This window comes from Diplotaxodon limnothrissa, linkage group LG13 (assembly GCF_057381915.1).
Source record: "Diplotaxodon limnothrissa isolate DT_005_m linkage group LG13, D_limnothrissa_male_GT1.1, whole genome shotgun sequence".
Taxonomy (NCBI): domain Eukaryota; kingdom Metazoa; phylum Chordata; class Actinopteri; order Cichliformes; family Cichlidae; genus Diplotaxodon; species Diplotaxodon limnothrissa.
This window is the reverse complement of record NC_140608.1, coordinates 13,259,380-13,272,807: the sequence shown is the minus strand read 5'-3', so window position 1 is coordinate 13,272,807 and position 13,428 is coordinate 13,259,380. Positions and strand designations below refer to the sequence as shown.

General features: G+C 42.3%; 1 protein-coding gene across 3 annotated transcripts in view; it reads left to right on the top strand.

Annotated features, from left to right (window-relative positions):
* marchf8 (membrane-associated ring finger (C3HC4) 8) overlaps positions 1 to 13,428 on the top strand; it is a 94,167-nt gene that overhangs the window by 65,684 nt on the left and 15,055 nt on the right. For 2 of the 3 annotated variants that reach the window (XM_085369891.1, XM_085369892.1), the window contains exons 3-4: positions 1,098 to 1,148; positions 11,104 to 11,183. In XM_085369891.1, the coding sequence (XP_085226017.1) occupies positions 1,098 to 1,148; positions 11,104 to 11,183 (131 nt within the window). Of the gene's footprint in view, positions 1 to 1,097; positions 1,149 to 11,103; positions 11,184 to 11,574; positions 12,505 to 13,428 lie in introns of all 3 variants that reach the window. The other variant, XM_085369893.1, reaches the window with a different exon arrangement.

Here is a 13,428-nt window from a genome sequence, read left to right as displayed (position 1 = left end):
ACTTTTATATTTAAATATATTTAAATGTTCATTTGCTATTTATCTAGGGATTGAAGAGTAACGCAATTTCTATTCTCCGTATGTCCTGTACATGTGGAAGAATCGACAAATAAAGTTGACTTTGACTTTGATCTGGACTTACTGGATCTGTGCAGCACTGCTTCTTTTATTTTTCAGTCGTGCTGTAGTAGATTTGCTGCTGCTTTCCTGTTTGACCCAATTTTGGCCAAGTTTAGCTGCCGGACAGATGGCCTCACATTTGACTCTAGAATAGTTTGGTTTATAGAGAAGTTCATGGTGACCCGGGGGCCTTCCAGTCCCCAGGTCACATTCAACATGTTGCTATGATGTCTTTGGTCATGGTGCTGTGCATTACGCCTAAATATTTCTACTTTGGTTTTGGTTTTTGTCCAAAGGACATTGTTCCAGAAATCTTGTGGTTTGTTCAGGTGCAGTTTTGCAAACCTACACCATGCTGCTATGTTCTTTTTAGAGAGAAGAGGCTTTAAACATGCAAAACCTTCCAAACAAGTTATACTTTGATTTTTTTTCTTATTGTACTGTCATGAACATAACATTTAACATTTTGCTCTTTGGGATTTTTGCGATTTCTCTTAATGCTGTGTAGTCTGACAATTGGGAGAATTTGCTGGAATGTTCACTAGGAAACTTCTGAACTTCTGCACTTTTGGAGGAATTCAGAACTGATTATCACATGCAGTTAGTTAGCAGCACCTAGCTGCTACATACCCTCTTAATTCCTATGGAAGCAGTAATGATGGACTTAGCATTTCAGCCCTATGTATCCTTTGAAAACTTTTTAGTTAACAATATTCGGATACCTTCAGGTTTTATGCTGAACGACGTGCTTAGTACAAATTGTCAAAGGTTAGCATACTAAGCTAACCCAGTGAGCAGTGTAAATATTGCTAATGCTAACATTACCATGATAATGCTATCATTTCACATATTTCTGTCAGGCAGCTTTTCACTTTGTTGTCTGATTTTAGTATGCAGAGTGCATGCATGGACTGGATGGCATTTTTGTGTTTCTGAATGTTTTTCACTTACTGGAGCTGTCGTTCTATCTTTTACAGAATGAAAAGCCTCTGGGACCTTCAGCAAGCCGGTCCAGCAATATATCAAAGGTGAGCAAAGCACATACAAATGAGAAAAATTTGAATAGAAGATGTACAGCCTGGGTCCATCACAGAGAAAAGGGAGCACACTTGTAGACAAGAAGATGACAGTGAGGTGAGCTGTATTTGAAGGTGGAGATTGACAGAGTAGGTAGACATGCACAGGAGTGTAAGCAGCTGATAGATGACCGGCCTCGTTCTCATCACATCGCCATAATCAGAGCCACCTTTCTGATCAACCTCTGAGACTTCTGTCTTTCTACGTTTTCTCTCTTTCCTTTTATGCTTCATGGCTCCCATAGGTAAAGCTACAGCCTGCATTGAAAATGTCTTTTTGTCCCCTCATGAGCCTCTTAGAGGATAAAACCTTTACTTGTGCTAATAGATGTCTGGGTCATTCTGTCACCATGGGAAGGCTCCAGCAATAACATTTGATCCATGAGCTGCTCGCTCTTTAAACATGAGCAAGATGAGAGGTATTGCACCCGAGAGACAAATGCACTGATCGTTTGCAGGATAACGATTATAGTAACAAAAATACAGTTTTTCTAAGGCAGTGTGCCACTCCATGTCTGCAGGGGAACAACTGGCTGACATTTACAAAAATATGCCCATTTGATGGCAAATAAATCTGTTATATGTGCCATACCTTGTAGACATTCAACATATCATGTGTAACTTGATATAAAATATATATTAATGCCACGTTTTTTAGCAGTACAACAGACCATTGATAATCCGTGTAAAGGGAAATGTATTTTTACACCAAGAAGCCAATTTGCACCCTAGCCTTAGTTACAATGACTTCTTGCTCTCTAGTTAAATCCGGGAGGTCCAGACTTTATAGCGCGCTACAGTTGATTGTTATATCAGTGCAGCGGCAGTGAGTACAAAGTCTGTGAACGTTGTACCTAGAGTACGTGCAAACAAAACTTTTTGCAATCCTCAAAGCAAAAACTATAAAGTTATATAATCATATAATAATTTTGATCTGGGTGTTTTCATGTGTGATAAGTTTTTAATCTTCCCATGACTTTTCATAGCTTCTAAGTTACGATACTAAGACTGGCACCACTTTGCCTAGAAACAAGCAGTAAATGGGAAATGCACTTAATTACTCTAGGAGGACAGGGTTACACCACTCTCCTGTCTGCTCTTTAAATATGTCGCTCCAGCCAGCTGTTAGGAAACAACCTGAGTGGTGTTCATCTCATCTTACACTTGAGAAACAGGTTATTTCTTCAATGGAGTGTAATTATTTTATTCAGTGTCTGTGGAGAGAGATAAGAGATAAGATAAGATAAGATAGAACTTTATTAATCCCTCGGGTGGGTTCCTCTGGGAAATTCGACTTCCAAAAAGCACAGCAACGACCGAAGTTACAGTTACAGAATTGTTATATATATATATATATATATATACACACACACACACACACACACACACACACACACACACACACACATATATATAAATACAGAGACAAATATAAATAAAATATACAAAGGGGATAAATAGAATAAATAGGAATAAAAAATAAAAATACAAGTGAATTGCACATTTCAAGTATTGAGTCTATTGCACCGTTGACTATTTACAAAAAGTATTGCACAAGGTATTGTACAGTGAGGTGAAGAGGCACTACAGCTTAGTTGTTCCCCCCTCCTTTGTCCTCCTGTTTCCTGTTTCCCCTCCCTCTCCCCTCCAGAGAGGAGTTAAACAGTCTGATGGCGTGTGGGACAAAGGAGTTTTTAAGTCTGTTAGTTCTTGTCTTGGGGAGAAGCAACCTGTCACTGAACAGACTCTTCTGATTGTTTATGGCCGTGTGCAGAGGATGCCCAGCATTGTTCATAATGTCCATCAGTTTCTTTAATGTCCTTTTCTCTGCCACTGTCACCAGAGTGTCCAGCTTCATGCCGACCACAGAGCTAGCCCTCCTGATCAGTTTCTCCAGCCTGGATGAGTCCTTCTTTGCTGTGCTGCTCCCCCAGCACACCACAGCATAGAAAAGTACTCCAGCAACCACCGACTGGTAAAACATCCTCAGGAGCTTCCTGCAGATGTTAAAAGACCTCAGCCTCCTGAGGAAGTACAGTCGGCTTTGGGCTTTTTTATACAGGTGCTCTGTGTTGCATGACCAGTCCAGTTTATTGTCCACCCACAGCCCGAGGTACTTGTACTTGTTGACCACCTCCACCTCCTCCCCCTCTATCTGAACCGGCAGTGGACCTTCTCTGGACCTCCCGAAGTCCACAACCAGTTCCTTAGTCTTTGAGGTGTTGAGTTGCAGGTGGTTTGTGTGACTCCATGCGACAAAGTTCCTCACCAGACTTCTGTACTCCTCTTCCTGATCATCCCAGATACACCCCATGATGGCCGTGTCATCTGCAAACTTCTGAATATGGCATAATTCAGAGTTGTAGCAGAAGTCAGAGGTGTACAGGGTGAAGAGAGAGCAGTGTCACTCGCGTTCTACACAAATCTCATTCATAAATGGAGGGGTGGATTTCATCAGGTTGCAGACGCAGTCCATTGTCATTGAATGTCCTATATAGATCCCCATTCCTCTGACAAATGTGTTTGTAATGAAATGATAGACATAAAGTCTGAATAAAGCTCTTAACTTTGACAGATTTAATTAATAATCACCGGTCTGTCTGGCAGCTGGTGTTTCCTACTCGCTCCTAAAGGGAAATGCATTTGACTGGCAGGTATTAAGTTGGTATAAATTGTTCTCTGGATGGAAAAGCCTGCTGGGAGTCTTCAGAGTTGGAGAGCGAGTCAGATTATGACTGTAAAGGTTGCCCGGTTGAGTCGGTGGATCGTTTTGAGAATCGCAGACAAAGAAATGGTGCAATAATCTTTTGACAGAGACTCCAAGTGAGAAGATTTAGCAGTGGATTATTGTAGGTGGGTAATGTGTTTTCACTAAGACGGCATCTCCCTGAGACCACTTTCCCTAGAAGCTGCTTGAAGACGATGATTTTATGCATATATGCAGTGTATTTACAAGTTTCCACGCTTTGCAGTTATGACAGCATGAGATGAAAGATGTTCATATTTGCAGCAGTGACTCGAATGTTCCTCTTTGCAGAAAAAATATCAAATGTAGGTCAAGTTAATTTATGTTTGTAAAGCTGAATCTTGGTGAAATGTACATCTGATAAGAGTCACCTTATTTACTGCTGAAGGGGTCTTTGTTTTGTTTTGGGGGTTTTTGGGGGGGGTCTTCACTGACACTTGATTGTTTTCATTCATTTGCACATGAGCTCCGGCCACATTCAGAATAAGGACGCCAAAACAAATGTTGAACGGCTTCGCGTGGCATGGATTCAAGCCGAATCGCATCAGCTCCAGTCAGACCAAATCAAAAATGAATGCGCTCGTATTCGATTGTTGACCTACTTAAAAGATTTCTCTCTGTATAAATAACCGCAGCATCGGCCTGAGAGGAATATTTCATAACATCCCCAGCTCGACACAGTCATACAGCCAGAATAATCCGAATGCTACAACATCTAAAGCATTCGTTCATTTTTTTAAAGCACCTGCTCTCGTTTTACACGGATAACCTGGCAGGGATGCGTTTGGCCTTTTTGGCTTTCCCAGTATTTATTTATTTATTTATTTATTTATTTATTGCTGTTTTCTTTAATCGAACAGCTTTTCTGAAGATGACTCAGAAATAAATCTTATTTCTAGCTATCCTGTTGCTCCCCCTGGAATACCTGTCACAAGGAATACACACACCGGGAGAGAGAGATTTATACGATGACAGGAAAACAAGCAGCCAAATATGGCCGGGGGCTCATTTGTTTCATAAAGGTGATATTGCCTCCATCAGTGAACTTGTCATTGAGGGGCGCTGAGCTGTGTGGTCGTGGATATGAAGGTATACGCGTATCCACGACCATAAACTCATCATCTCACTTGTCCCCGGTGCTTGTTTGTTCATTGAGTCCTTTCTTCCATCAAGCCGAGCCTGAGAATCGTGAAAGAAAGGCAGTGTTGAGGGGAGATAATCAACATTTCTTTGTTAAATTTAACCATTATCGGTGATAAACTTGTCTGAAAAAACACGGGGTTTTCTGATGTAGGCTGAGGATTGCCTCCTGATTTGGCGTGAGTTGATTTTTCCACTCAGTGAGGTCAGGAGGCTTAGCTGTAGCCCTTTCTCTCTTTAGCACAGTGCCAGGGTGCTGTGTGATGCCTCCTACACTGTTTGGGAAGGAATTATAGTATTACAGTCCTCATAAAGACACAAAGCAGCGACTCACAGCTCAGTGGGCTGCCGCTTATAGTCGGCCAAACATCTGGTGGTGCTCTAGAATTCAAGCTGCTGCAGTTTTTGAGTTTTAGGCTCTGCAGCTGCAACATCCAACCTGAATCTGCACCTCTGATCACTAGAAGAGCCTCTCTGTTGGTCTGTTCAGCTTGGCAGACCACAAAGTCAAAACAAGGCACTGAGCCAAGCTACTATTTTGATAAAAATGAGCACATAGTTTTTGTGTTCAATCTGGCACATTACTTATTTCTGAGCGTTTCTGCTGAAGCAGGGCCTGGTCCCTGAAAAATGACTGAATGCTGTAAAATGACACCTGTGGAGGGTGGGCACAAATAATATAAACAGCAATGGAAATGAACTTTATCTGAGAGGCTGTCACAGAAGTGGCTCATGTTGTCTGCTGTTTAGATCTGCTATCATAATTTCTATGATGGTTTAGTCTTCAGCTTTTTTTCTTTCTAGTTAACTGAATCTTGCTTGTTTTTGGTTTGGGTGTTTTTGGCCTGAAAAATAAATATAAATTAATGCAAAGACTGTTTGATGATGATAATTTATATCTGTTAGCTCTCAGGCTACGTACAGAGAAGGATTATAGGAACTCAACCAAAACAGAAGCTATGGAAATGCACTTGCATACAGTCCAAAAAACCAACAGCGTGTCGAACGGCAGTGATGGAGGCATGCGTAGGTCGAATGCTCAAAGAGAATTTATCAGCGAGATGGGATATGCTTAAAAAAACATCCATCAAGATTTAAAAAAAAAAAACGCACAGATGAGAAGGAAAAAAACAACAGAAGTTTTCGTCTGACAGAAAGCCGATGCACAAACATGAAGCTGCATTACTAGTTGATCTACATATTTCCACACACTGTGTAGATGTCACGTTACATGTGCTTCACTGCCACAAACCACGTCAGGAAGCTTTAGTCTGCATGGAAAACCCGGCGCTCTTAGAGTTCCTTGTGCTTCAGAAGCTGGAACAAAAAAATGTTGAGCAGTTTTGTTTAAAAAACATGTTTACGTTGTCATCTAGACATGGCACGGTTGTGAAAACGTTTTGGCAGGTACTTTCACACAGCCACACTAAAGAAGTACACACTAAGGAGCCCAAAGTGCAGGTTTATTAGTCAAAAACATTATTTAGGGAAAATTGGTCTCAAAAGTCATTAGACAGCTGCGTTAGCAGAATTTATCAGTATTAGTTAGCATAATTATTTTGACATTTAGGTCACAATTATGGCTTGAAACAGAAGTATTTGACTTCTTAGTGTCATAAATTAAACTAGCATCGATGTGAGGTCTGCCTGATGGTCTAACGTGGAAACAAGAGTGCGACTGGTTGAGGTTCTTGGTTCAAGCTGTGTATGATGTCCTAGTCAGTCCAGCAAACCTCCATGTCTGCAGCAGGAGTGAGACACCTTCCAGTCCCCTTTGCTTTGGAAAGAACTCCTTCCTGGACACCTTGCCTTTGGAGATGGACACTATTGTTCATCATGACCACTAATAGTGTACCCATAGCCCTCATGGGCCACCATTAGCCAAAGACCAAAGGGCTGGAGAGAAACCTCATCTACAGTTTGAAGTTTTATTTGGCCTCTTCAGCACTGCCAGTGACTGGCATGTGGTATTGAGCAGGCTGGAACTGGCAGAGAGGCCGTGTGCCGAGTACCAGAAGTGAGCCATCCTAAAGGCAAAGCTGCTGAAGGAGGTAGGATTTGCTCTGCAAAGCTTTTGCATTGCTGAGCATCGTCGGACAGGATTAGAGGAAGTCAATTAGATGAGCTACTGAAGCCTCAGAGAAAGAAACAAGGTGGCTTTGGATTAAGAAGGCAGATCCCTGGATAATTGCTACTGGGGTCTGATCAACCGGGACTGGGTTGCCGGGGAGATGGTGTCTGATGTTGACAGTAAACGCCTCATCATCCCAGGTTAGATCACTGAGGATGCTTCTGTTGCTCACTGCAGTAAATCTACTTTCAACTGGTACAGCATTAATACGGCACGAGATGATAACTGTGGTGTGAGTGAGTGGGTAGTTTCTCCTTCATCACAAGTCATTTATAGTAAACAAAGGCAGGGATGGTGATATTCAATTTAAAACGGAGTGTATTCTCTCGTTTTCAGAGCTTGGTGCTGCCACTTTGAAGCCTGTCCAAGACTTGAATAAACTGCACTGATTGCCATTTTTTTGCAAGCTCACATGAGGGTCCATTGAAACAGATGGATAGGCAAGATTTAAGATAGTCTCGAGTGCCAGAAAAATGATTGGCCAATCAAGTCCATCAGCTTTCCTGCTGCCTCCTGCATAACCTGCTGCTACCAAATCACCCTTATTAAAGCTCTAATGAGTTTGTAGCTTCTCAAAAAAATAAAAATAACACCAAATCTGACAGCATTAGATTTTAGGGAGGATTGCTTTGGCGTCATACTTTGGTGATTATTTAGTATGCGTGTGTATGATTAATGTAACTAGGCTACTCATCTCGTGTTTGAGGTTTCTTATATCTGATGGTGGTGGTTGGATACGCAAGCATTTGCGGCACAGCACAAACCCATCAGCGTATTCAGCTTTGTGGGTATCAGCGCACTGCATGTAATGACACATAAGTGTATTGTATATTGCTGGGATATAAATTGCACAGCTGGAGGCCCCACTTTATATTAGCAGCATGACCTTGCAACAGCCACGAAGAAGCGAGTGAGTGAGCCAGAGAAAACTATAGAAGTATAAACTGCGGTCGTTGTAGATGGATTAAAGAAGCTCTTGATTAAAAATAGATTTTATCAAATGTTTGCGCAGGGCTGCATGAGAACGTATCTCAGCTGTAATATTCATCAGTTTTATGATTAACCTCCACGAAGGTTATAAACAAAAGCCGAGGCCGAGTTAATCACCTGCTGGCTGCAGCTTCACGTATAACGCGCAGACCTTTTATAATTGTATCGATCTTCTCATCTGAACCACGGGCAAAAAAGATAATAAACTTATTTTCCAAAATGTCAAACACTTTCGGTAAAGTTCATTTTTGTCCTGGGAAATCAAAGTTTGACAAAACATTTCAAGTTTAACTGGTCTGAACTGCATATTGTGCGTCACAATAAAAAAAACCTCACTCATGATCAAATTGATATGTTAATAATTGTTAAGCTTCAGATTAGATTAGACTCGGGTTAGGTTTGTACAGTTTTAAAGGTCAACAGTGAACTTTTGATTCTTGCCAGCTTCGTTAGGAGTTTCTCAATGGGAGCCAGTGATTCATTGCTCCTGTTAGATTTTAAAGGTTCTACTTGAAAAGGCCCCAATGGCTACGTCTGTGCAGGTTAAGGCTATCGAAGAAGGAAGGAGGCAGAGGTAATGACATGCGAGTAATAAGGTGTTTCAGGGATAAGAGAGAGTGCAACAAATACAAAAGTGAATAATTTATGCGTGGCGTGAGAGTGCGTGGAGGGCGGTGGTGCTTGAGGAGAGAGGTTAAAGTAGTGGTTATTATAATAATATGAGTTTTTTTCAGCACTCACAATAAAATAAACAGGTGTTCATTAGGGTGAATGTGAAGTGAGGCTGGATTATATCTAATTAGCACATCAGAGTCAGAGAACCATAACTGAATGGATACGTTTAAGCGCGAATCTGCTTCCTTTCACAGTTTAGAGGTTTCAAAGTGCGACAACTGTCGGTGGTGCCAAAAACCAGTTTTCAGCAGTTATTGAAGTATCATTGCCTCCAGCGTTTTTTGTTATATGTTAAACGGAGGCAGTTATTTACTCATCAAAGCAGGTCCTCACAAGAGAGAGCTGTTAAGAAAGAGCAGCTGTTTAATAGGACTATGGAGTCATGCAGGGTTTTAACGGGAAGTTAATCATTATTACCTCAACTACGTTATTGTCTGAACGCTCAAAGACGCAGTGAGTTATCTATTTGCCGAGTTGCACAGAACGTAACTAATAAAGATCCCTATCTGCTTCATTGGTCAGCCCATATTCGTATTTCCCACGATGCTTCAGGTAAACTCGGCGTTTCTTGAGTTTCATTTGAGTAGCTTTCGGTTTTTGTAGTTTATTGTGGTACTGTCTGCTAAATAATAACGCTTTAATTGTTGTCTCTCATCCACTTCTGTCTATTCATTTTACATTTATTGGCCAGACTGCTGCCAGAGCACCAAACGGTGACCTTGAACATGAGCTGTTTAAAATAAGAGTCAAATTAAACAAGAAACAGAAGAAATAAAAGATTTAAGTAAATTACATCCCTGAGTAAGCAGTGGAAGAACAGTGACGTGAAACAGGAGGACAGCGTGTTTAAGTGCTTTTGTGTGCAAGTGGGGAAAAAGAAGCGGTGCTGCTCATGCACAGACAGATAAACAGGATGAAAGGGCATGGCTGGAAATTGAATTTTCTATTGATTGGTGTCCGGCCGTGAGCTATAAACTTTCCTTTAGTTAGAAATTAAATCAATAGGTAATTAGTTTCTTGCTGAAATTACCAGGCCCTCCCCCCCATGTTTTTATGTTAGCAACCCAAACACTGTCTGATCTCATTTGTTATGTATCCGGTCTGAACCTGTCAATATGGGAGACTTTAGGGAATATTATCTGTATTTGAGGGAATATACTCAATCCTGTTCTGGTTGAAAGTGGGATGAAAAGATCACATTTATGTTGAATGTGAAGCTTAAAAACAACAGAGGTGAAAAAGAGGGTTTCAAAGGCTTCAGTGTGGTCTGATACAACGAAATGATTGAGAGCAGTTCTACTTATTTAAAAGGAGCCACACAGTTTGTGTCTCGTCTCACAGATGAACTCATCTAAGTGAACGTTTTTGGAACACCCAAGTGACGCTACATAATAATAAAATATGATGTAGTAAATAATTTGTGATTCTAAATTGACCCTGGGTGTGAATTATGAGTGATTTGTGAATTAGCCAAGCCGGCGACCTGTCCTTGGTGTCCCCCTATGACTCCTGGGAAAGGCTTCAACCCGTCTCATACACCTGAATTGGTTAAGTGCACTAAAATAGTTGAATGATCTACCAGGATGATCATCTGATCAATTAGATTTATTATCCTGTGAGACATAAGAGAATATTTTGCAAGTAAAACCCAAGTTGTCATAAAAAAAAATCTGAGGAAAAAGTAATCTTCATATGTTTGTAAAATAAATATTGGTGAAAGCCTTGATGATGCTGAAGGTGTTTTCATTCTAACAGCCTTGCACCTGCAGTGCACGTGTTTAAAAATTATTCTCTGTAGAAGCTGAGCATTAATCTGCAGCCTCACGTCCCCCAGCCGTGCCTCGCTCGCCGCCTCGTTCTTCTTAACTCTCGATCGGTCTCATCAGCACTTCTCTCTTCGCAGCCGCCTGTTGATATTATTTTTCTTTTTTTGCAGATTTCACCTTAAACTAGACAGATTAACTGGCAGCATTGTTTTTCCCCTCTCTATCATCTTGTGCATCAGTACACAACATGCTTTCTCTCTTTGTGTAAAGATCACACAAATGTGCTGATGGGCGCTGGCGCTGATAATTCCTCACCACGCGGAGCCACGGCCGCCACCACGGAAAATACAATCGCCTGTTGATTGATGCAGTATTTATTTAACTGTAGGGTTTCATGTTCACGTGCCTGTACTCTCTGTCCTAAACTGCCTTTTGTTCTGCGTGTGCTTTGTTTCTCAGGCTGGAAGCCCGACTTCAGTCAACGCTCCGTGCAGTTTCTCGAGGACGTCAGTTTCCCCGTCTAGCCAGGACATCTGCAGGTACCTTTCAGTCTGAATTCATGCCAAGAAATTATATTTGTCCAGGTTGATATGAACACCTGCGTGCAGTAAATGAACTTTATTTATCAGTCTATCAGTGATGAAGTTGCTTATCAGTGGGTGATGTTGGCTTAACTTTTACCCCTGAGTGGCACAATGTCACTGCTGGGAGCAGCCTTAGTTGCAAGCTGCTGCTAAATGGAGTTAACAGTAACATTAATCATCTGGTGTTTATATATCCTATTTTTCAAACTCCTTTATTTTTAAATGCATGATGTCTCTTCCATTTCTCTTTTTTGTCTTTCCCCCTACCTTTTCCTGTTGTCCTCTACCGCTGTTGTCTGTTGCGTGCTCCTTTTTCACACACAAACACGCACAATCACATCATCAGTCAGGATCAGGACACTCAGAAGCAGACAGCAGTGGTTCTTTTGAGTTCTAAGGGTAAAACTTGTCAGGGTTCAGGAGATGTTTCAGTGACCACCCTCTGCACAGACGTCCTACCTGCTTCCAAACACGCCAAACAGCGAGACTGGCTCTCTCTGCTGCGTCCGTCCTCCGTCAGCATCCGTTCCAACAACTCGCTCAGGTTTTCGGTGTCTCTGAATGACGTCGGCCAGCGTGTGGACAGTCTTTGCCGAGGTCTGCAGTTTATAGATCGCACGTGCTCTGAGGGAGAGTTGGAGCTGAAGCTCGAGCCCGCTCAGCCTCCTGACTTGGATCGAAGGGCTCACAAACTCAACTGCAAGCTGGCTGCAACGCCCACACAACAGATCCCAAATCCTGGCTTCTCAACGTGCGCCCAGCCCCACCTCGTTCCCTCCTTCACCAACAACTACAAGTACATGTTGGGCATAGCGCCCGCCAGTTGTCTCCCAACTGATCACGGTGTCCTCACCGCTCCTCATTCCAACACCCACCACCACCCCCATAACTCCCCAAGCTCCAATTTTCTTCGTCTCCTCCTTCCCTTCTCTCGATCCTCTACATCAGCCAGCCTGCAATGCTCAGACCTGGGCAGCTACGCCTCCCACCTCCACATCAAGTCCTCCAGTGCCCTGCTGGAAGATAGCGAGTCAGGCTTGCCCTCTGAGGATTTAGTGGGAGATGACGATGTGTTTGAGGAAGACCAGCCCAGTCCTACTTCAAAAGAAACGGGTCAACCAGCATCTCCAAAATTGGTGAGAGTGGCTGCGTCAGTTGGACTTCTAGCTCCAGTGTGCTATATGGAAGGAGACAGCGATCTGGACTGCTGTCCATCCCCTTTGTCAGAGAAAACGGGGCCACTGTCACCTTATTCTCTATCCGGGGACTGCTGCAGGTGGGTGACTGTCTGGACGGCGTAATCCACACCCACCCTTCCTGTGACGTAAAGCCCAGACCACCCCTGTACCGTGACATGGCAGTGAATCCCAGAGCCCTGTGGAGTAGTGGAGAGCTTCTCATCCCATAGCCTGTATACCCAGAAAATATCTCGTTGTGGTATTTGTAGTCTAAATCCCTGCTCAGAGTCGAGCAGTTACTCAGAAGAACCTGACACGTAGATGCTTTAATTTCCACACACCACAACACTGTCCACCTCCTCCTCAGCTGTTCCAATTCAACCCTTTTGTGTGTGACACAAATGTGCCGTAAAGTAATTTCATACCATCTAATTTCACTTCACTGTTATCTCAATGTTCTGCTGTGTTTTTCATTGTGCTGCCAAGCTGTGTTTTTAAAATATTTTTTCATTTGTTAGATCGATGAGGCAGTAAAGTGTCGTATATAGGCTGCAAAAAAAAAAAAATCTGATTGATTTTGGCTCATAAGCCTGAGGCTTTGCAGTAGGAATAGAGGGCAATAGGACTATTATGGAATTGATAGAAGGGCAGAGGTTAGCATAGAAAATTTAATAGCACAGAGGAACAGAGTATATGTCTGAGAACTAGTGGAACAGAGAACAATAAATAGCCCGTGTCTGGGTCCACCATCAGTCTTTGTCACATGACCAATTGGATGCTGTCTTACTGCCAGAGCCAGTTCTTATTATAAAGACACATTGTGCGTAACTTTCTTACAGACCAGGTCATGGCTGCGAGGTCTCTGCAGATGAGTAGATCTTGCTGGTTGCCAAGAACGGGAATTTTGAGCCTTAACTCCTGCTGTCGATACGAAGCGTGGCAGCACTTCACTGGATTAATGAGATCTAAAGGATTTTGAATTATATATGACTCTGTTTGTTGTCACTTTGGCTCTGGTGTGT